The sequence below is a fragment of the Octodon degus genome, unplaced genomic scaffold (genome assembly GCF_000260255.1).
Source record: "Octodon degus isolate 3935 unplaced genomic scaffold, OctDeg1.0 scaffold00042, whole genome shotgun sequence".
Lineage (NCBI taxonomy): Eukaryota > Metazoa > Chordata > Mammalia > Rodentia > Octodontidae > Octodon > Octodon degus.
In genome coordinates this window covers 2,486,592-2,507,535 of record NW_004524618.1, presented here as the reverse complement: position 1 = coordinate 2,507,535, position 20,944 = coordinate 2,486,592, and the positions used below count along the sequence as shown (strand labels likewise).

The 20,944-nt window shown below is 55.1% G+C and overlaps 2 protein-coding genes across 6 annotated transcripts in view; one reads left to right on the top strand and one right to left on the bottom strand.

The window, feature by feature from the left end:
• Window positions 1-4,182: 4,182 nt before the first annotated feature.
• On the top strand, window positions 4,183-9,510 carry LOC101566944 (steroid 17-alpha-hydroxylase/17,20 lyase). The gene is made up of 8 exons (XM_004631491.2): window positions 4,183-4,479; window positions 5,799-5,937; window positions 6,055-6,284; window positions 7,081-7,167; window positions 7,751-7,966; window positions 8,096-8,265; window positions 8,623-8,726; window positions 9,012-9,510. Exons 1-8 carry the CDS (start codon window positions 4,183-4,185, stop codon window positions 9,293-9,295), a joined length of 1,527 nt encoding a protein of 508 aa, XP_004631548.1. The 3' UTR covers window positions 9,296-9,510.
• Window positions 9,511-15,886: 6,376 nt separating this feature from the next.
• The window catches only part of Wbp1l (WW domain binding protein 1 like), a 66,611-nt gene continuing 61,553 nt past the window's right edge, over window positions 15,887-20,944 (bottom strand). For all 5 annotated transcript variants that reach the window (XM_023715619.1, XM_023715618.1, XM_023715621.1 and 2 more), the window contains 2 exons: window positions 20,058-20,219; window positions 15,887-19,153 (listed from right to left, as the gene is read on the bottom strand). In XM_023715619.1, coding sequence (XP_023571387.1) covers window positions 18,396-19,153; window positions 20,058-20,219 — 920 coding nt within the window. In that variant the 3' untranslated portion in view covers window positions 15,887-18,395. The remainder of the gene's footprint in view (window positions 19,154-20,057; window positions 20,220-20,944) is intronic.

Here is a 20,944-nt window from a genome sequence, read left to right as displayed (position 1 = left end):
TGTCCCAGCCCCACCCCTGGGGCATGCTGAGATGACAGTTGAGACTGGGTGTAGAGGCACCTGTAATCCCAGCACTTGGGAGGCTGTAAACAGGTGGATCACTGCGAGTCTGATCTAGTAGTGAGACCCTGAACACTCTGCAGACCCTTCCCTAAAATACAAAAACAACAACAACAAAAAAGACAAACATTAGTTGGGTGTGGTGGTGCAAACCTGTAATCATAGTACCTGGGGAGGCTGAGGCAGGAGGATCAAAAGTTTGAGTCCAGCCTGGTGACATAATGATTTTTTTTTCTTTTCTTTTTTTTTTTTTTTTTCAGAACTGGGGATTGAACTCAGGCCCTTGCGCTTGCCAGAGAAGCGCTTATTCCACTGAGCCATATCCCTGGCCCCTTGGTGACATAATGATTTAGTGAATACCAGGGGTTCCTCTTTTAAGACAGTCGTGTTCATGGAAACAGAAAGCAGGCTTTGAGGGGTTAGAGGAGCAGCAAGTCGCTAATGGGTCCTACGTCTCCTTCAGATGACAAAGAGTGTTGGAAATAGCTGGTGGTGGTGGTCATACAGCTTGTGAATGTACTTACCAGTCCTGAGATACAAAGTCAAACATAGTACTGTTGTAGGCAGCCGAGTTAGACAGAAATATTACAGGCAGTCACAGAGGGCCAGGCCCTCGAAGGAGACAGCACAGAAGACGGGATGCCTTACAACTGTGGAGGGGCGGATGCTCCTGCTGGGAAAAGGCCAAACAAATGCTAAAAGAGTAGCACCTGGGATTGGTATTCAAATAGGTATCGATCACCTGAAAAGACCCAAATGAGTCACTAGCCCAACCCCCAACGGGAAGAGACCCTGTCCCATATTCCAACCCCCAACAGGGAGAGACCCTGTCCCATATTCCAACCCCCAACAGGGAGAGACCCTGTCCCATATTCATGCCCTACTCATGCCTGCTTGCTACGTGACTCGCTTTCCCATGTGATACTGGATTTAATCAGTTTTACCTGAACAATGGTGCTTGCTTGTAATCCCGTTGGTTGGCCATAGTTTTGTCCCACCCCACATCCACCTAAGCGAGCTCCCCCTTTCTCTACCTCAGCCCCACACGGTTTTACACTATAAAAGTCCCTGGAAGAGACAGCTTCCCGGGGAACTACCCGTTTGGGTGCCCTTCCTGTCCCTCTCTCGGACAGGAGCTTTCTTTCCCTCAATAAATATATTCTGCTCATAACCTCCATTTGTTCCTAAAACTCATTCTTCGGTTTTAAAGAACACAAACTCATGCAGGTGAGGTTGGGAGATGCTTTTGCCCTAAGTCATTCGGAGGCTCCCTATTCATTTGGAGGTCACCCACCTGAGATCAGTTTTTCTCCCTGTATCAGTACCACATAGAATTATAGACACGAGACAAAAGCCTAATGTCGCAGGGGAGCAAGGAGCAGTACACAGAGCCCAAGCAGAGGTGCTGTCTCTCACTTGTAAATCCTGGCAAGCTGGGGTTCAAGGCTGCAGACGACAGCCCCTGATGGCACCGTCTCTTTGATCCCTTGCTGGGATGTTACCAACTAGCATTGTGCAAACTTAGTGTTAGGCAAATGGTGGAAGGCCGTAGAGAAGGTAGCTTGTGTTCCCCAAAGTAGTTATGCACATTCCTGAGCCTGCCTTGAGCCCTCAATAACTGTGAGATGCTTCTGAGGCTCTGGGCTCAATTGGAGAGAGGCGAATCTCAGCGAGACCTCTGAGGCTACATTCATCGGGTATTCTGGTCATTTCTTTTGGCACCGACCCGTAACATACTGATACAGGGAAGTGAAACTCCCAAGCTGGCCTGGATGAGTTCGTGTTCTCTAAAACCGAAGAATGCATTTTAGGAACAAACGGAGGTTGAGGGTAAAACTTTATTGGAAAGGAAAGCTTCTGTCGGAGAGGGACAGAAGGGGGACCCAAGTGGGTTGCCCAGGAAGCTGTTTCTTCCAGAGACTTTTATAGTGTAAAACCATGAGGGGTTGAGGTAGAGACAAAGGGGTATCGCTTAGGAGGATGCAGGGTGGGACTAAACTATGGTCAATAAATGGAATTACAAGCACCATTTGCTCAGGTAAAATTGATTAGGCCCGAGACCAAATGGGGTAGCGAGTCACATAGTACGCGGGCATGAATGTGAAACAGGACCTTATTGGGGAGGCCTTCAGACCACAATTCTTCCTGAGTCCTGGAAGATCAGTCCTGGATGCCAGTCTTCAGATTCGATTTACAGCAGGGGCCTCCATCCTTCCCACAGTTGTGAGGCACCTGCCTGTGGTTATTCCTTCAAGGGCCTGACCCTGTCTGACAGCCTGCAATTTTCTAACGCAGGCTGCCTGCAACAATACAACAGTGCCAGGAGTGGTGGTGCTCGCCTGTAACCAGCACTGAGGCGGGAGGATCACTGCGAGTTCAAGACCAGCATGCGTAGCAAGACTCTGTCTCAAAAAGACCAAAATAGGGGCTGGTGAGATGGCTCAGTGGTCTAAAGCACCTACTTGGAACAAGCTTGGCAAAGCACAGGGACCGCGGTTCGATCCCCCAGCACCACATGCCAGCCAGCCCCGCCCCCTGGTGGGCTGAGCTGGCCACACACACACACATAAATAAATAAATATTTTTTTTAAAAGACCAAAATAAATAAAGAGCAAAATGTAGTAAAAATATTAAATTTTTACCAAATGCATCCCATTATTGTTGTCATTCTTTTTCTTTTTTCTTTCTTTTTTTTTAAACCAGGAATCAAACCCATGACCTCATGCTTGCCAGAAAGGTGCTGTGCCTTTGAGCTATATCCCTGGCTCATGCATCACATTAATTTGTACAATTTTTAAGTTTTATGTATCAGTTAAAAAATAAATAAAAACCATGGTGGCACACACCTGTGATCCCAGTTATTTGGGTGGCTAAGGCAAGATAATCCCAATTTTGAGGCCAGCTGCAACAACTTAGTGAGATCCTGTCTCCAGTGAAAAATAAAAAGGGCTGGGGATATAGCTTATTGGAAGAGTCCTTGCCCAGCATACACAAGGCCTTGTGTTCAGTCCCTAATACTACAAAATAAATAAATAAAAATTAAGTTTAAAAATGGTACATTTAGGGGCTGGGGAGATGGCTCAGTGGAATAAGCGCTTCCCCAGCAAACGCAAGGGCCTGAGTTCAATCCCCAGTTCCGCAAAACAAAAAACAAAAAACAAAACAAAACTCATAGAGATCTTATTGGGGGAACTACCCGCTTGGCCCCCCCGCCCCGCTCCTGTCCCTCTCTCAGGACAGGAGCTTTCTTTCTCTCAATAAATATATTCTGCTCATAAAAAAAAAAATGGTACATTAAGCCAGGCAGGATGGCACACACCTATAATCCCAGCACTCAGGAGGCTGAGGCAGGAGGATCGCTGCCAGCATGAGGCCAGCCTGGGCTACATAGCCCAATCCTATATATATCTTTATCATAGGAAAGGCAATTTAAAGTAACTCATGGGGCCAAGGAGATGGCTGAGTAGAATAAGCGCTTGCCTGGCAAGCACAAGGGCCTGAGTTTAATCCCCAGTTCCACAAAAAAAAAGTAACTCACAAAAGGTCACAGAGATAGAAAGTTGCGAGCTAGAATTTGAACAAAGACTTCTCCAATGAGGAATTAGGTCATCTAGGTTCTTGCCTTGTCACTGTCTTGTAAAACACTGTCCTTGGAAGCCCTTAGCCAGATGTTGCTGATAAGCCTGGATGTAGTGTTTCCCACAGGCCCTGCTAGCTGTAGCCCACTTGGCATGGTTTTCCATCCCATGGTTTTCATTTTACCTCCTGGAAGCCTGGAACCTAAATTGCTAACCCAGAGGCCACTTGCCTCTTGGCACACTTGGGGTCCTCACAGATGTGGCCTCCAGGGAGATGAGCAGCCGTCCTCCGCTTATCTGCCTGTCCCCCTCCAGGGAACTGCCCTGGGACTAAGCCAGCCCTTGAGAGGCTCCATTCCTCCTGTACTCCAGTTCTGGGATAAGGGTCATGCCTGGCTCCACTCCAAGATAAACTTTCATAAGCCAAAAGATAACCCAATATCAAGGTGAAGATCAGCCTTTAAAAGTCTCTCCTTGCACGCGGGAGTCACTGCTCCTATTCTACCCCACAGCTGTCTGTCCTGCCTGCTGACACCCATCTGCCATGTGGGAGCTTGTGGCTTTGCTGGGGCTCATCCTGGCTTATTGCTTTTGGCCTAGACAAAGGTCTCCTGGTGCCAACTACCCAAGGAGCCTTCCATCTCTGCCCCTCCTGGGCAGCCTGCCCTTCCTTCCCAAAGGTGGCCACATCCACTTGTCCTTATTTGATCTGCAGAAAAAATATGGCCCCATCTATTCCTATCGTGTAGGCTCAAGAACCATCGTGGTCATCGGTCACCACCAGCTGGCCAGGGAGCTGTTGGTGAAGAGGGGAAAGGAATTCTCAGGACGACAGCTGACGGTAAGAGCTGTCTCTCCTGCTGCCTCCCATGGGGCTAGAGCTGCACAGCCCTCATTCCCCAAGCTCAGGCCCCTGGGAAGAAGGGACAGAAGGGACCTGCACACCCACCAGCACTTAGGCTGGGCAGGAACCACTCAAGGGGGAACCAGTGGCCCGGGGATTGGGAGCCCTCACCCCACTCTCCCTGGACCTGGATGCAAATCTCTCTGGGTCTGATTGACAGAGATGCTGTGGATAACCACACAGCCCAGGCCTGGAGATGTGCACAGTGAATAGCCAGCGCGAAATGTCTGTCTTCCTGGGAAGCAGGGCAATGGTTACCTCTTCCATCCCTGCTGGGGCAGCTGTATTCCCAGAGCCTTCCCGGTGACTCTGGAGGCTGACCTCTGGTGGCACTGGGGGCTGCTGCGGATCCCACCGAGCTTGCTGTCAGGTCGCCAGTCCAGCCCAGCACCTCCCCTGGCCACCCTGGCGGGACACCAGGCCCCCACTTTCATTGGACTGTGGAGTGCGCCCGCTGCTTTGCCTTGAGCTCGGCAGCGCGGGGACAGCCGCCTTCCCTCTGCCGCTGCTCGTGGGAGTCCTGCGGCCTGCGGTCAGAAGGCAGAGGACAGACTTGGGCATTTTCCTTGCTCCTCTGGGAGGAGCAGCGGGGCTGTGTGCCCTGCTGGTGGGGATTTGCGGGGTGTGCGGTGCAGGGGCGCACGGTGAACATCAGTGAGACATGCCGAGGCTCTGCAGCACCCTGAGGCCCCAGGGAGGTGGGGAGGCTCGGGCAGCTACTGTCCCTGCAAGCTGGCTGAGCTTCTGGACCTCAGGACCGGGCAGGGTGAAAGCTCAGGACGGGGCGGGGCGAGAGCTCAGGACGGGGCGGGGTGAGAGCTCAGGAGGGGGCGGGGCGAGAGCGCAGGACGGGGCGGGGCGAGAGCTCAGGAGGGGGCAGGGTGAGAGCCCAGGAGTGGGCGGGGCGAGAGCCCAGGAGTGGGCGGGGCGAGAGCCCAGGACGGGGCGGGGCGAGAGCTCACGACGGGGCGGGGTGAGAGCTCATCCCGCCCACACCAGCCTCAAGCGGGGCGGGGTGGGGGGAACAGACCGACAGACTCCGAATCGGCGCCTCCTGCCTTTCTCCACGCTGTACAGTCTTCCTTGGAATCAATCGGGAGCGGGCCTTTGGGGACTGTCCTACCGGGATCGCACGGCCCTAGGTGGAGCGGGGTCAGCGCGGCGGGAGCCGGCCGACTCCCGGGAAGAGGAGGGGGCTGGGGGTGCAGGACGGGCGGGCTGCGGGAGATCTCTACAGCCTCGCCTGCTCTCCCAAGATGACTTTAGCCCTCCTGTCAGACAACGGGAAGGGCATCGCCTTCGCGGACTCGGGCGCCGCCTGGCAGCTGCACCGCAAGATGGTCCTCAGCACCTTCACCCTGTTCAGAGACGGCGAGCAGAAACTGGAGAACATCAGTGAGCGCGGGCGGGAGGGGAGGCTGCGGGCGCCCGGCCGCCTCGCCCCGGCCCCTGCTGCCTCCTGGCGGCCGCGGCCTCTCAGCGCCGCCTTCCGTCCGTCCCTCTCCCACGCAGTTTGTCAGGAAGCCAGGCTGCTGTGTGATTTTCTGGCCACCTGCGACGGACAGGACGTAGACATGTCCCCGTCCATCTTCAGGGCTATAGTCAACATAATCTGCACCATATGCTTCGGGATCTCGTACGAGAGCGGGGACCCCACGTTGAAGACCATAAAGAGCTTCACAAAAGGCTTCCTGGAGAACGTGAGCGACAGCAACCCGGCGGACATATTCCCCTGGTTGAAGGTGAGGATGAAGCCAGCCCCACGTGCAGACGCTGGCAGGCTGCGGCGAGCCGCCAGCTCCGCCTTCCGCGATCGCCCCGCTCAGACCCGTGAGCGCTGCGGGCTCCGGGCCGAGCGGCCGCCCGCCCTGCGCCTGCCTGGTGAGGCCCGCGGGTTCCCTTCTAGCTGGTGGCTGTCACTGATTTCTCAGTTGCCATGTGCCACGTGCAGCACTCTATGTTTGTTTGCCATTTAATTCGTTTCTGAGGTGTGATGTCCTGTCACCACTGTACACACGAGAAAACCGATTCAACCAGGTTAGACAGCTTGCCCCAGTCTTCACACTCGTTTATCTTTTATTTCATTTTATTTTACTTTGTGATTAATTGTAATAGTGATTAAGCCCACACCTTTGCATGGAATAAATATTTACCCTATTTATTTATTTTTCATTGAAAGATGGGGTCCCACTAAGTCACAAGGTTGCGCCAGCTGAGCCAGACTTGCGGTCCTTCTGCCTGCCTCACAGGGGCACCACCGCATTGGCCGCTCTGCCAGCTTACCTGACATTTAAGGGCTGGGCACACAGCAGAATGAGGGCTTGGCGTTGGATTGAGCGAGGCAGGGAAAGGAAAGCCGCCCTTCTTGGCGTCATCCTGGTCCGCCGATCTCTCTCTGTCCTGCCTTGCACTGGGCTGTAGGGCAGGTGGGAGGTGGGCCACGTCCTGAGAGGAAACGCCAGCTCAGCCTGCCCGGGACTCTTATGCCTGGAAAAGAGGAGCAGAAGAGGGATGGGCTTGACATTTCTTTCTTTTCAGATTTTCCCCAATAAGGACCTAGAAATGATAAAGAAATATGTTAAAATTCGAGATGTCCTGCTGCGTAAAATACTGAAACAGTGCAAGGTAGGTGGCACAGAGGACGAGGGCCCGAGTGTGGTCATGCGCAGGCCAGGGCTCAGGGCACTGCAGTACCTCAGAGCCCAGCAAGGTGCCTGACACATGGCAGGTACATAATAAAAAATGATCCAATTAATACAAGACATTGAAGGGTCACTAGGAGGGACACAGGCAACCCCCCCCAAATTTAACAAGGACCCAGGGTTATTTCCTACCTCCCCAGGTGTGTAGGTCCTGCCCAGCCCCACCCCAAGCACTATCCCAACCTTGCTATCTCTAGACCAGGACAGAGAGGAGCCGGGCCATGGCCGGCAGTGGCTGTTCAGAACCTGACTCTGAACATCCGCGAGGTCCTTCACATTAGGCCGGTGCCCCAGTGCTCATCCCTCATAAGGCTAACGCTGACTCCAGGTACCCTTGGCTCCCAGACACCCGGCCCTAGGTCGCTGGCAGAGGTGCACAGCCAGCCACTGGCTCATCGCGCCCCAGCAGTGTCCCTGCCTGGGCGCCCCGGGCCAGAGCCGCTGCGGCTGGAAGGCTGCGGATGGGCCTGCTTCCTCACTGCTGTCTCCCAACTTCACCAACCCAGGAGAAGTTCAAGAGTGACTCTGCCAGCAACCTGGTAGACCTGCTGATCCAAGCCAAGGTGAATGCAGACAACAACAACTCTGGCCTATACCAGGACTCAAGTCTATTTTCAGATAAGCACATTCTCAGTATCCTGGGGGACATCTTTGGGGCTGGTGTGGAGACCTCCAGTTCTGTCTTGAATTGGGTCATCGCCTTCCTGCTCCATCACCCTCAGGTGAGCCCCCCTACTGCTTCCCATAATCCCCAGCTCCAAGGGTCAGGTTCGGAACAGCCACTTCCGGCCATGGCCTGGCTCCTCTCCGGCCATGCAGCCTTACCACACACACTTTGCCCGGGCTACCAGGTGAAAAAGAAGATCCAGGAGGAGATTGACCAGAATGTGGGTTTTGGCCGCACGCCAACCTTCAATGACCGGAACCGCCTTCTCATGCTGGAGGCCACCATCCGCGAGGTCCTTCGCATCAGGCCAGCGGCCCCAGTGCTCATCCCTCATAAGGCTAACGCTGACTCCAGGTACCTGTGGCTCCCAGACACCCAGCCCTAGGTCGCTGGCAGAGGTGCACAGCCAGCCACGGCCAGCGGTGTCCCTGCCTGGGTGCCCCGGGCCAGCGCATAGGCCCACTGAGTGTAGATCAGCAGCGGCCTGGCTCCAGGCCTGGGCAGCCTTCCTACACATGTGGGAGCACACAGCACCCGCAGGCTCAGTGTCCCAGGACACAGTGCTTGTCTAGAGGAGGGGTTGGCGCAGCTGCTCCAGGCAGAGGGAAGCAGAGAGGAGAGGCCTGAGGGAGCGGTGGCTCTTTCCCCAGGCAGGGCCATGTGGGAAGGGGCACACCCCCCTATACCATTTCCTTCTCCCTCTCTGGGCAGTATTGGGGAGTTTACTATTGACAAGGACACAACCGTGATTGTCAATCTGTGGGCGCTGCACCACAACGAGGAAGAATGGGACCGGCCACACCAGTTCATGCCTGGTGAGCACCCATTTCTGACCTGACCTGCTCCTTGGGCCACAGACCGCCTGGGCTCTTCTCACACATCCTCCACCCCCTCTGCCAGGCTTGCTGCTGGCAAAGCTGCCTCTCTGTGGCCCTCCCGGTCCCAGCAGCATCCTCACCCTACTTCCCAGCTGCAGCCTGCCCCTTGCCTCGGCTGCTTCCTCTGCCTCAAGGGCTGCTTGCGGGCAGCACATGGCACACCTCCCCGGGCAGGGCATGGCTCTGGCGCGGGCCCTGGCTGACGCTGCCCTCTGCCCGCAGAGCGCTTCTTGGATCCAGCAGGGAGCCAGATCGTCATGCCCTCCCAGAGCTACTTGCCCTTTGGAGCTGGGCCACGCTCCTGTGTAGGGGAGGCTCTGGCTCGCCAGGAGTTATTCCTCCTCGCCGCCTGGTTGCTGCAGAGGTTTGACCTGGAGGGGCCAGAAGACGGGCAGCTACCCTCTCTGGAGGGTATCCCCAAGATGGTTTTTCTCATTGACCCTTTCAAGGTGAAGCTCACTGTGCGCCAGGCCTGGAAGGATGCTCTGGCCGAGGGTAGTGCCTAGAGACGCCCCTGCCGTCCTGGCCTCCACGCCGTGTGGCTCCTCTGCCCCAAGCCGGAACTGCTGCTCCCATGGCGCCATGCCATTCCTGCCCCTTCATTCCACTCTGCCTTCTTCCTAGCCTGCAGCAGAGCAGGCGGATGGTATAAACTGAGCAGTTTTTCTTTCACAGGTCCCTGAGCAGCTCATTCATTGCTCATTCACTCAGTCAAAAACCACTTCATTCATTAAAGTGCCTGCTTAGGCAGACTCAGGGACTGAGGTTTGATCCTGAGCTTGCCGTGCTGGCCTTGCCCCGAGGGTGCGCTGAGACGGCAACTGAGACTCGGCATGGTGGTGCGTGCCTGTAGTCCCAGAGCTTGGGAGGCTGAAAACAGGAGGACCACTATGAGTCCAATCTGTGTAGTGAGACCTTGTACATCCTGTACTAAATACCTTTAAGAAAAAAATTTTTTAAAAAAACTTCATTCAACACATATCAGGTCCATTCCCTGGTCCAGGACACTCAGGCTGGTCCCTCATGTCCTACCAAGGGCTGATGATATGGGCTTCAGAGACTTGTCAATTCCATTGGCCATGTAAGAAGACAAGGATGAGTTGGGCATGGCTACTTGAGCCAGGAGTCTGGGGATATAACCCCACAGAGGAGGAAGAGGTAGGCAAGGTAGGTGAGCTGAAGCCCGGCGAGCCAATGAGGGAGGCTGCTGCAGTCAGTGCAGGAGGCGGCTCGGTCCCCACAGGCTGAAGGAGGGGGCAGCCAGTGGTCCACACTTGCAAGGAGCACTCTGCTTTGTACATGTGTGTGGAGTATGGTCTCTCAAGGGCAGGAGATGGGAACGGGAAGAACAGCTGGGAAGGTCATGTGCTGGTCCATGAAAGTGGCGTAGGGATGGCCTTCAACTATGGCCACAGCAGGGAAGTGGCCAGAGGTGGTAGGGTTGTGTTTGTATTTGCAAATAGAGCTATAGGGCTTTGATCCAAACAAACCACACTGCATGTACCTCACTGATTTGGCTTTGGAGGGATGTGCAGCCCACAGGCTGGCACCATCTTGGTTCTTCTGCATGGACCAGCACACCTTGCCCTTGGGGTAACCCTGCCAAAAAAGCTGCCTTCTGCATCGGTGCCAGGTTCTGCCCCTTCTCCCCACTATAAAACCCCAAGAATCCTGAAAAGCCTACTCACTAGGTGATGGAGCCCTGTGCCCTGGAAATCCTGAAGGCAGTATCTCTAACCCTTGGCCTGGGCAGTCCACACACAAATGTTTCTCCCTGGGAGAAACCCCCCCAGCCTAAAGAAGCCGGGCTCCAGCTCTCCCTCAGGCAGGTCAGCCTTCAGTGCTTTTTTTTTTTTTTTTTTTGCCGAACCAGGGATTGAACCCATGTCCTTGCACTTGCCAGGCCAAGTGCTTATTCTACTGAGCTATCTCCCCGGCCCCAGCCTTCAGTCTTTCTGCCCAGGCTAGGCAAGAAGCTCTTCGACAGCCAATGGGGCATGTCCATGTTCCTCCTGGGTCTTTTCCAAGAGATAAAGGAGCTCCAAGACAGAGAAGGGCAGAGACTTGGATGTTTCTCACCACAGCTCAGTATTCTGCCATTTCGTGTTTGCCACTGAGGCCCAGGAAACCCGTCTTGGGGGCACTGGAATGCCGCACCGGTCAAGAGCTTGCTTGTGCAGTGCAGTGGACCACCCTGCGCTCCCTGCTTCCAGGGCCCTGGGCCCTCAGGTGTTGGGCCAGGAAGAGCATCTTTCTGAAAAGCAGTGTCCTTTCAGAAAATAATCCTGTGACCTCTGCCCTCAGTGAAAGTCTTTGTCCCCACCAACACACAGCACCAAGTCCTCGGGTCCCTCTCACTAGGCGAGCATGCCCTCTTCGGATCCATCAGGACTCCCGGCTCCTGGTCCTCCACCCTGTTTCTTGGTACTGGGCCCCATGTGCATCTGAGCATGTGTGTGGCCTTGAGAAGGTTGTGGGCCACCCTAGAAGCTCATGACTAAGCCATCCCCTGTGCTTTGTCCTGCACATCAGGCTCTCAGGTGCCATCACTGGCTACTGGCGCTCCCATAGGTTAACTCTAGCTCTGTGTGCAGAAAGAAGCCTGGATGTTTTGGCAAAGCTGGAAGGGCATTATGAAGACACCCTTCCCCATTGCTTCAGGGAATCAGACTCCCTTACAAGGGGAACAAATGCTGGGAATAAATGCACCCTGGTGGGCAGTCGGGGAGAAACGGCATCATTAATTATCACTAGGGACACCAGGCAGTGCACCCCGGGGCCCTTTCCTGGTGCACGACTACCTCAGCCTGGTCTTCCACAAACCCGGGGAGCTCATCTACTGCATATCTGGGCCATAGACCTGCCCCATGGCTTGGAGTGCTGACCGCAGTAGCCACCGTGACCCCAGGGTCTGTGTGGAGGCAGGCTTGCCTACACTAGCGCCACTGGCCCCAGTGTGGGCTGTAATCTCCTGGGGCCATTAGCCCCACAGCCTCTGGTCCTCCTGTGGGCACCTGACTGCCTATAGTAGGTGTCCTCATATTGTGGCCTCATCACGCCGATACCTACCACCTTCAAGGGCACTGCAAAGTACATTAAAATAATTTGGAAATGACGCTTCACATACTTAGCGCCTAGATCGTAAGATTTGGTTATCAGTGGCTCAAAAGCAGTTCATCAAATTTGTGAACATTTCAGTCAGTTCTAGGAAGCTAAAGAGCCACTCCTCCCTGGAGCTGTGGACTGTCCCTGTCCCTCCAAGCAGCAGCCCCTGTACAGGGCCTTTCCCCACGACCTAGGTCCAGGCTGGGGTGCGGGTGTTCCCTGGTGACCATTCTGAAGCCCTACCTGCAGTGGTAGACACACCTGCCTCAGCGGACAGGTCCAGCGTCAGCACAGTGGGGAGGGGAACCTGGGCGAGGACCACCATCGCCCTGTGTCTTAGGCCTAATTCCCCAGACCTGTCCCCCACTTACACCGTGGGGTCACTCTCCACAAGTGCTACCTGTTCGCTGTCAGAGGCTCTGTGGGTGAAATGCGCAGGGCTGAGGGAGCCAGACTCCCCTGCATGCTGAGCTCATGGTGTAGAGGCAGACTGTACTCACGGTGTCATTCACCAACTGAGTGACCTCTTATCTGGTCCTTCCCAGCCCTTCTCCTTTTGTGTGTGTGACACTGGGGACTAAACCCAGATCCTTTGTGCTGATCTATGTAAGTTCCTAGCCCTTTTTTAAAGATAGGACCTCACAAAGCTGCCCTGGCTGGCTCCAACTTGCAGTTCTCCTGCCTGAGCCTCCAGGGTGCTGGGCCTGCTGGGCCTAGCATCCACAATGGCTACTTGAGTATCTTGTCTCAATTTTCAGCAGTACATAGGAGGCTGAGGCAGGAGAATCACCACAGGTTGAGATCAGGCTGGGCTACATAGCAAGTTCAAGGCCAGCCTGCAGCATAGCAGGACCCTGTCTCAAACAAAACCAAATCTCGATTTTCCTCTCTGTAACACTGGCAGAGTGCAGGAATACTGGGGCATGTGTAGGAATAGTACCAATCTCAGTATGTTGCTAAGGATCAAATACTACATGACACTGGTACCTTAGTAAAGATTGGCTTTATCATTGATTACTCAAATCCAAAAAAATAGTTCTCTGAATGTTTTACACAAACTTCCCCCAACTCCAGAGGTTTCAGGTTCAAGCAGGCCCTGGCCTGTGGGCCGTGGGGTCTGGGGAGCCTAAGGTCTGGCTTCCCAGGACCCCACTCTGGGTCGCTGCATTCCAGTGCCCCCAAGATGGGTTTCCTGGGCCTCAGTGGCAAACACGAAATGGCAGAATACTGAGCTGTGGTGAGAAACATCCAACAAAATCCATCCCTTGGGGGCCGGGGAGATGGCTCAGTGGAATAAGCGCTTCCCTGGCAAGCGCAAGGGCACGAGTTCAATCCCCGGTTCCACAAAAAAAAAAAAAAAAAAAAAAAAAAATCCATCCCTTGCACACCAGAAGTTCTGATTTTTTTTTTTTTTCCCTTTGAGGAAAGCCCAGCAAAAACTTTTGTTGTTGTGGCAGGCTCAGCTCAGCCCAACCTGGGGGTGGGGCTGGCGCGGCATGTGGTGCCAGGGAGCAAACCAAACCATGGTCTCCGTGCTTTGCCTAAGCTTGCCTAAGCAGGTGCTTTAGACTGCTGAGCTACCTTGCCAGCCCCAAAAACTTTCAAGGAAAAGGTATGAAGAGGCTCCCAAGAGCTCTGACTCCCAAGGGTGGCTGCTGCCCCTGATTGCAGAGGTGTGGCCCCCGGAGACTGGGCTGCAGACTAGGGACTGCGAGACGGCTCAGTGGAGTAAGCGCTTCCCTGGGCCAGGGACTGAGCCAGGGTCACCACTCGCCCTCCGCCCCTGGTCTCGCACTTCTGCCTGGCCTGTGCTTGTGAGGCTGAAAGCATCTGAAGCCACTGAGGCCTGCCACGTGTAAAATCCTTGTGTCAATAAATAATACAATCGTGACAACTTAACTTAAAACCTTTTATTTCCTACTTACCTCTCCAGCACCACCTCAGGCCACTGCCCAGTGCAGTCACCACCTGAAAGATTATGATGCTGGCCGCTTGCCAGGCCACAGAGGCGGTGTCCACTCAGGCTTCCCACGCCTTTCCCTTTAGGTGCTTTTCAGCACCTGGCCGCAGAAGGTACTCAGCAGCCTGCAGCACCTCAGCCTCCCATTCCCTGCACGTCTTCCCTCAGCTGGCAAGAGCAGCTTCTGCCCCAGGAAGCCACTCGCACTGTCCTGTAGGCCCAAGTGTCGTCAGCAGCATCCAGGCACCCGAGCTGGCACTGCACCTCGAGCCTTCCTCTCTCCAGACCCTGGTATGCTCCAGTGGATGGCAGAGGGCTTTCCACTGCTGGGTGCCAAGTGCAGGAGGTGCTCCGTACAGCCTGAGCTCCAGGGAAGCCAGCACCACCTGTCCCCGGGCTGCAATTTGGGGCCAAGAGCCGGCCAAATTGGCCAGGCCCATTTCCCTCTCCTGGGTCAAACCTTGGTTTTGTTTCTTGGTTGAAACAGGAACCAAGAACAGGGAGCTTCTTTGGTCCTTTTTGCCAAAGCTCTCCTTACCCTGTGCTTCGGGGCATTACTAGTGTCTCCACCAGAACGCGACCACTTGGGACAACAGACACCTCCTTGGTCCACGAGCCTGAACCTTTGGGAGTTATATACAGCCCGTGAGAAATGCACGACTCATACCACGGCTTCTAAAAATATAGGAGCCCTGCACAGTGGGATGCGCCTAAAATCCCAGCATTCTGGGGGCAGTGGCTGGAGGACTGCCAGTTTGATCCCCTAACCTGGGTGACTTAGATCCTATCTCAAAATGTAAAAAAAAAACAGGGGGTGGGGGGAGGATGTAGCTCAGTGGCACAGCTGTCTGCAAAGCCCAAGGCCCTGGGTTTGATTACTAGTACCAAAAAAAAAAAAGTCAAGAGCTATGGATATAGCTCAATGTAAAGGTCTTGGATTCCATTGCTAGTACTATAAAAATGAATATATGAATGGCAGAAACAATGTATACCCTCAGTTCTCTCCCTTGTGGTTTCAGAACAGGACTATCCCTAGAGGAGAACATGCTCCATTTGGGTCACCTGGAAAAGCCCAGCAAGAGATGGCAGTTGGCAGCCACCACCTTGCTGCACTCTCCAGCCCAAGGACAAAGATGGGGGAGAGCACTGGTCTAGCTAACTCTGGACTCTCAGGCCACAGGGCCGAGGCCAGGGTCAGTGCCCACCACCAGCACCCAGACCTGGACACCTGAGACTGCACCTGGGAGGCAGGATGCTTTTCGGGGACATGCCAGACTGTGCACCAGCTTGCTCTGCCCACCTGCACCAAGGGTGCCCCCTTCCTGGGCAGAGGTGGCAGGCTGTCCCTTCCCTGGGCTGTGTTCGGAGTCTGGCTCACGGTTGGTCCAGCCCGAGTGTAGTCACCGGCCTGGACCCATGTGGAGCACGGCTGGGCTCCTGCTCTCGCCCGGTGCTCAAGGCTTCAAGCTACCTGCTGCTCCCCCAGGGCCTGAGGCTGCATCTCTCACTCCAATCTTACCCTGCAGGCTTAGTGAACTACCTCGCACAGGGACATCTGGCTTTCCAGCTCAGTTCTAGGGGCTGGGTAAGGGCTTTGTCTCCTAGTCGCTGGGCACTTTCTCAGTATCTAGCACAGCACTCAGTTCAGGATGTACTCTTATTAAATTTCAAGGCCAAACATCCACGTAGAGACCTCTGAGTGCTTGCTGCCTTTCAAATGTCATGTTTCCACGGGGCTGGGGGTCTCACTAAACTCGGCGCTGCTCTGAACCTGTTTCCAGGGCTTCAAGAGCATTCCAGGAATCAGGATATGCAGGGAAATTCCTCAGGGCAAGGTGCAGACCAAGCAGCAGCAGCCAGCCTGCCCTTGGCCTCGTGACTGCTGTTCGGCCCAAGACCCTGTTCTCCAGGGCTACGAACGCTGCCCGGTCTGTGGCGGAAAGGGCCAGCAGCTGGGCTCTGAGGCCATAACTGCCTGAGGTCGGAGAAAGGGGAAAAAGGAGCCAAGCACTACAGGAAGCAAGCACCGGAGGGCTTTGGGGATTGGTTTTTATTTGAGGTTCTCACAGTGGTTAGAGCCACTCTGTCTTTAGAACAACCACAGCACAGGAAATGCGTCACCAAAACTGCCCAGAAAAGTGACTAGCTGAATCTTATTGCTTAAAATACACATATGCACACGAACCGACAAACGTGGTGCGCCTCGCGCGGGAATGTGTCTGCATCTGCAGATCTTCCTCTGTAGCACCAAACCCGCCACCAAGCCTCTTCCCACTGACCTGGAAAGCCAGACTCACTCATGTCTCCTGGGCCCCGAACTACACCCTCCTCCCTGAACACACAGCGTCCAGCAGCAGGGCCAGACTGCGGCCTTCAGGGCAGGGCTCTGCAGGCTAGCGCCCGCGGCGACAAGAAAGGACGTAAGAGGGTCAGAATTCACCCACTTAGAAGATTCATTTTGGTAGGACTTCTTCTCTTCTGGAGCACTTCAGTGAGCTCTTTGGGACATGAAAGAAAGGTGGAAGAAGGTATCAGGGCTGCTGATGCCCACGGTCGCTCCCTGGCCTCCCCGGCCTCGCTCAGAAGTGGCGAGCGCTGCGGTGCGACGGCATTCGCTGAGGCCTCCTGACCGTCCTGGGCAGGCCACCGCCTGGGCTGCAGCTGTCCGAGCTTGCCTCTGAGAATCCACCAAGCTTCTGTCTGGAACGCCACCTCTGCTTTCAGGCCCGAGCGGTGCGGACCTCCTGACATGGAGCATGAGGAGCAACGGAGGGAGGCAGGCAAGTTTGGAGGTCGGCTCTGCCGCAGGGAGCAAAACACAGGCCTCCGAGTGGCCACGCAGCAGGTGCAAATCGCACTGACGAGGGAGACCCTTCCTTGAGTGCAGCATCTCGGCCAAGTGCAGCTGCTGCTGGCAATGGTGCTGGTATACCCAAGCACACAGCCAGTCATTTGTTCAGTAAACATAATGCACACAAATACATCACCTTGAGAGGGCCATGTCTGCTCTGGATGTGGGTTAATGTGAGCAGAACGGCTGCCATTCAAAGTATCTTCACAGGAACACAGTTTGGGACTGACGCTGACATAGACATAGACATACACACACATACACACACACACACACACACACACACACATCCAAAAAGTCACTGTGTACAGATTTCTCTTCGTTCAACCTGGGTTTTGGTTTAGTAGAATCCAAAAGGAAACACTCATTTACCTCATAGGCATGAATGTGCTTTTGTGCACGTATCCTGTTTTCTTTTCTTACTGTAACATTAACACCTAGTCTGAATATCATGGTTCAAGAGCAGGAAAAACCCAAAGGTTTCCTATGAACAGGGCTGGTTGGGGAATGTTAGTCTCGGTTGCCTGCCCTCTCATTTAGAGTAACAAGGGTCCTGCTGTCCCGCCTGAGGCTGCCTCTGCCCTCTGGCTGGGCCCCAAGCCTCTTTCCATAGGCTACAGACAAGTGAGTTGCCTCAACCCACAGGGGCGGGGCAGGACACAAGAAACACAGGTAACCAAGGTATTTTTTTCCAAGTGGTCACTTTAAAACAAACAAACAACAACAAAAGATGTATTAAGAATTAAAAGAGAAAACACTGTATGAGAACTGGGCCCGGGCCACCTGTCCTAGGACTCACAGCTGCCTCACTCTGCGTGTTCACAGGGTACAGGGAGACACGAGCAGTGCAGGCCACATGCTCAGATGGAAGGATGCTGGTCACAGCAGGCACAGACGGCCTGAGCTGCAGGTGGCCCTCACTGCCCCAGGGTCAGCCTCCCCCCTTACACTGCAGCGGCCTCCAGGCTCTGAGACAGGCAACCTGCCGAGGAGCCCCAGGGATCCCTGTCCACAGGAGAGCTCTGGCCTGCCTGCTATTAAGGTTCTTGGTGGCTTGCGTGTAAAGAAAACACCAAAGAGAAGGCAGTGGCCTCTCTCCACTCCTGGCAGGACACCAGCCGGAGCCTGCGCAGGGTCCGAGACGTGCAGTGGCACCTGGGAGCTGAGCAAACGTGAGCTCCCCACCAGCCCGCCTGACGCTCCCACGTGCCCGCTCAGGGAGGTGGCACCAAGCCCCAGGCCTCTCTGGACTCTGTCAAGACAGCTCCCCTCTCCTGGACCAAGACACAGCACAGTTCTCTTAAACTAAGACCAGAGCATACATTCTCTCCACGCCAAGAACCATCTGAGAACACAGTCCCAGCCCCTTCCTTGGGGGCTCTAAAGTCTTTTAAAGCAACTGTGACCCAAGCAAGTGGAGGTGCTGGACTGTAAAAGACAAACAGGTGCGGTGGGACATGAGGAATGAGTCACAGGACCAGCTTCCCCACACTCCACAACACTGCGCTTTCTGTGGGGGGCAGAGGTGTCCACACCCCGAACTGTACCTGGAAGTGCAGTAACATGGAGCAGAGAAGGAAAAGAACAAAGAACAAAGTGGCTCCACCACTTCCCAGGAAAGCCCCTTAATGCTTCTGTGGGCCCCGTGCTCGGGTGACTTGCTTAGTCCTCCTTGGGCCGCAGGCCTGCTCTAGCTGGGGGAGCTGCTGCTCTTGGGCTGTGGCGAGTCCTGCTCATTGATGGTGTTCAGCAGCAGGCCCGAGGGGGGCCGTGGCAGGTGGGCGCGCCCCGGCTCTGGAGCCTGCTCCTCGGAGGGTTGGCAAAGCCCTTCCTCCTCGTCTGCAGGAGGCCGCTCGTGGCAGCTGTCACAGAAGTCCAGGAGCTCGTCCAGAGCATCGTCAATGAGCGTGCTGAACTCTTTGAGGTCTTCGTCATCGTGGTGGCTGCGGCTGCACACACACACCTCAATGCCGGAGTCCCCAGTGAAGCGGCGATGTCTGCCGGGAGTCTTCTCCTTGCTATCAGGGAGGGCACCGCCCTGCTCTGAGCTGTAATCTTTCAGCAGCTCCTCCTTGCACTCTGAATCCTTGCCCAGGAAGGCCCCTGGCTCCAGCTCCCCAAGGCCAGCCACTGAGCCACTCAGCTCCATTCCAGGGACTTTGGTGGCTGCGTCGGCTGGCATATCAGAGGGCTCAGGGTCAGCAACACTTGGGGGTCTTGGGGTACTTCTGCTGGGCCCAGACAAGGAACTGCTCTGCACCCCAGGGGAGCTCCTGGGGGGATCGGTGCCAGGGGACCCACCACTTGCAAGGCTGCACTGAGGGGGCAGCTGCTGCTGCTGCTGCTGCTGTTGCTGCTGGAGCTGGAAGGCACTATATGGCGGGGGAGGCGTCGGAGGGCGGTTCACCACTTCCTCATAAGGAGGTAGTAAATAGTTTGGCAAAAACCCTAAAATGGAGAAGTAGGGAGGAGAAATTACTGCATCGGCCATCACCTTTGACAGGTTGCAAAGCCACATGAAACACACGCACAATCCCTTCCCAACACCGAAGGATAGCCACCAAGTAATGGCCACAGCTTGTTATGGGCAGGGGAGAGGTCTGTGAGCACCTGGGTGGAGGAAGAGGGACAGCTGGGAGGGGACCGATTCCAGCCTGCATGCGAGAGCCCCCACCTGCTTCACAACCAAGGATGGACCTCCTGCTTTGCAAGGCCAGAACAGATGCCTGGCAAGCTACCTTCTCAATGTCTTGCATGCCCAGAGGCAGTCACCCCACTCTCACAGCTAACTGCTAGCATTTATTGAGCATTTCCTACATGCCAGGCACTGTGTTATATTTTCTGATAAACTGCCCAGCTGGGTCTCGAAAGTCACTTGAAGCCAGGTGTCAAGAACTCCAGCAGTCTGGGGAATGCTCTTTAGTGTGGCCCCAAGCTTCTTGGCTCTCAGGAAGTCCCACTGCCACCCCACTGGCCCTTTTCACGGCCACCTCTACCAAGTATGCCACGTGCCAGCAAGCAAACAGGAGGAATTCAGGTCACTGAGCTCTGAATCTCAGTTTACTCACATGCATATTATACCCAACTATCTGCTCTAAAAAGATACCAGTTCGCTAAAGGAGCAGTTACCCGGGCCAGAACTCAGCCATGGTGACCATGGGGGCCACACGGCAGCTTCACGGAGCTGGGTCTCAGCGCTTGCTCCTCTGTGCTGAGGAACACCCATCTCAGGACTCCTGAGACCCTGTTCTGTGAGGGGATGGGGCGCCCCCCACCAAGCCCAGAGGGCTTCAGCCACTGCATCCTGCTCTTGAGCTTGGGGGTAGAGTGTGGTGGCTTTTTGGGTACCTACTGAAATAAAATGGCAGTGCTGAGAAATTGTGGGCTTCCCGGTAGGCGATCAGGTTTATTTCGTGTTGTCGCTGCTGGGCCTGAAGGCGGTGCTTGGCGCGGCGGTGGTGGCAGACACAGCAGCAGCTCAGGATGATGATAATGGTCCACACCAGCCAGAACCCTGGGGCGTATGGAGAGCGTGTGCATGTGAGTGCCCTGAGCACGCATGCGCGGAGCAGCGCTAGGGCGCAGAGTGCAGGTCCCTCGTGCAGGTCAGGGAGCATGGCGGCCACGGAGGGCCACCCCTTCGAGGGCCTCCTGGGACCTGGGGAGAAGGGCCTGTGCCTGCAGTTCAGGTCCTGTGGGCGTTAAATATGGTGCTCTAGGAGAGTGCCGCCCTCTCACTGAGAGAGATCACAGAGGAAACACTTTCCACTTTCTCAGGGCATCTCTCCCCTCCTCATGCCACTCAGATCAGCGACTGCCAGAGGACTCAGGGAAGCCTCCCAGGAGAGGACCCCTTCGGGAAAGACCAGGGCATATGTCACACACGCTTCTGTAATACAAACTCTCACTGACTCAGATCTACCCCTGCCCTGAGTGGAAGACCTCCTGCTCTGCTCTGACCCATCTAGCTCCATCCAGGTCTGGTCTGGCCCAGGCCGGTCCATCTTGGCCTGAACAGACTCAGTCTGGAGCAGCAGCCAGGCTCCCTCCTGGCTCTAGGGTGGGTGGAGGAGCAAAGGCCCTGAGACCCATTTCCCACGGGGGCACCTCTGCAACCCTAACAGAAGAGCCCTCCTCAATTTCCAAATGTGTGCAGAAAAAGCTTTTAAAAATGCTTTTTTGGGGCCGGGGAGATAGTTCAGTAGAATAAGTGCATGTCTGGCAAGCGCAAGGACCTGA

Bases quoted from the DNA above. Each gene is read 5' to 3' on its own strand.
- LOC101566944 (XM_004631491.2), top strand. From the start codon at position 4,183: ATGTGGGAGCTTGTGGCTTTGCTGGGGCTCATCCTGGCTTATTGCTTT. The intron at 6,285-7,080 runs GTGAGGATGAAG...CTTTCTTTTCAG, and splicing joins ACATATTCCCCTGGTTGAAG to ATTTTCCCCAATAAGGACCT. The intron at 8,727-9,011 runs GTGAGCACCCAT...CTCTGCCCGCAG, and splicing joins GCCACACCAGTTCATGCCTG to AGCGCTTCTTGGATCCAGCA.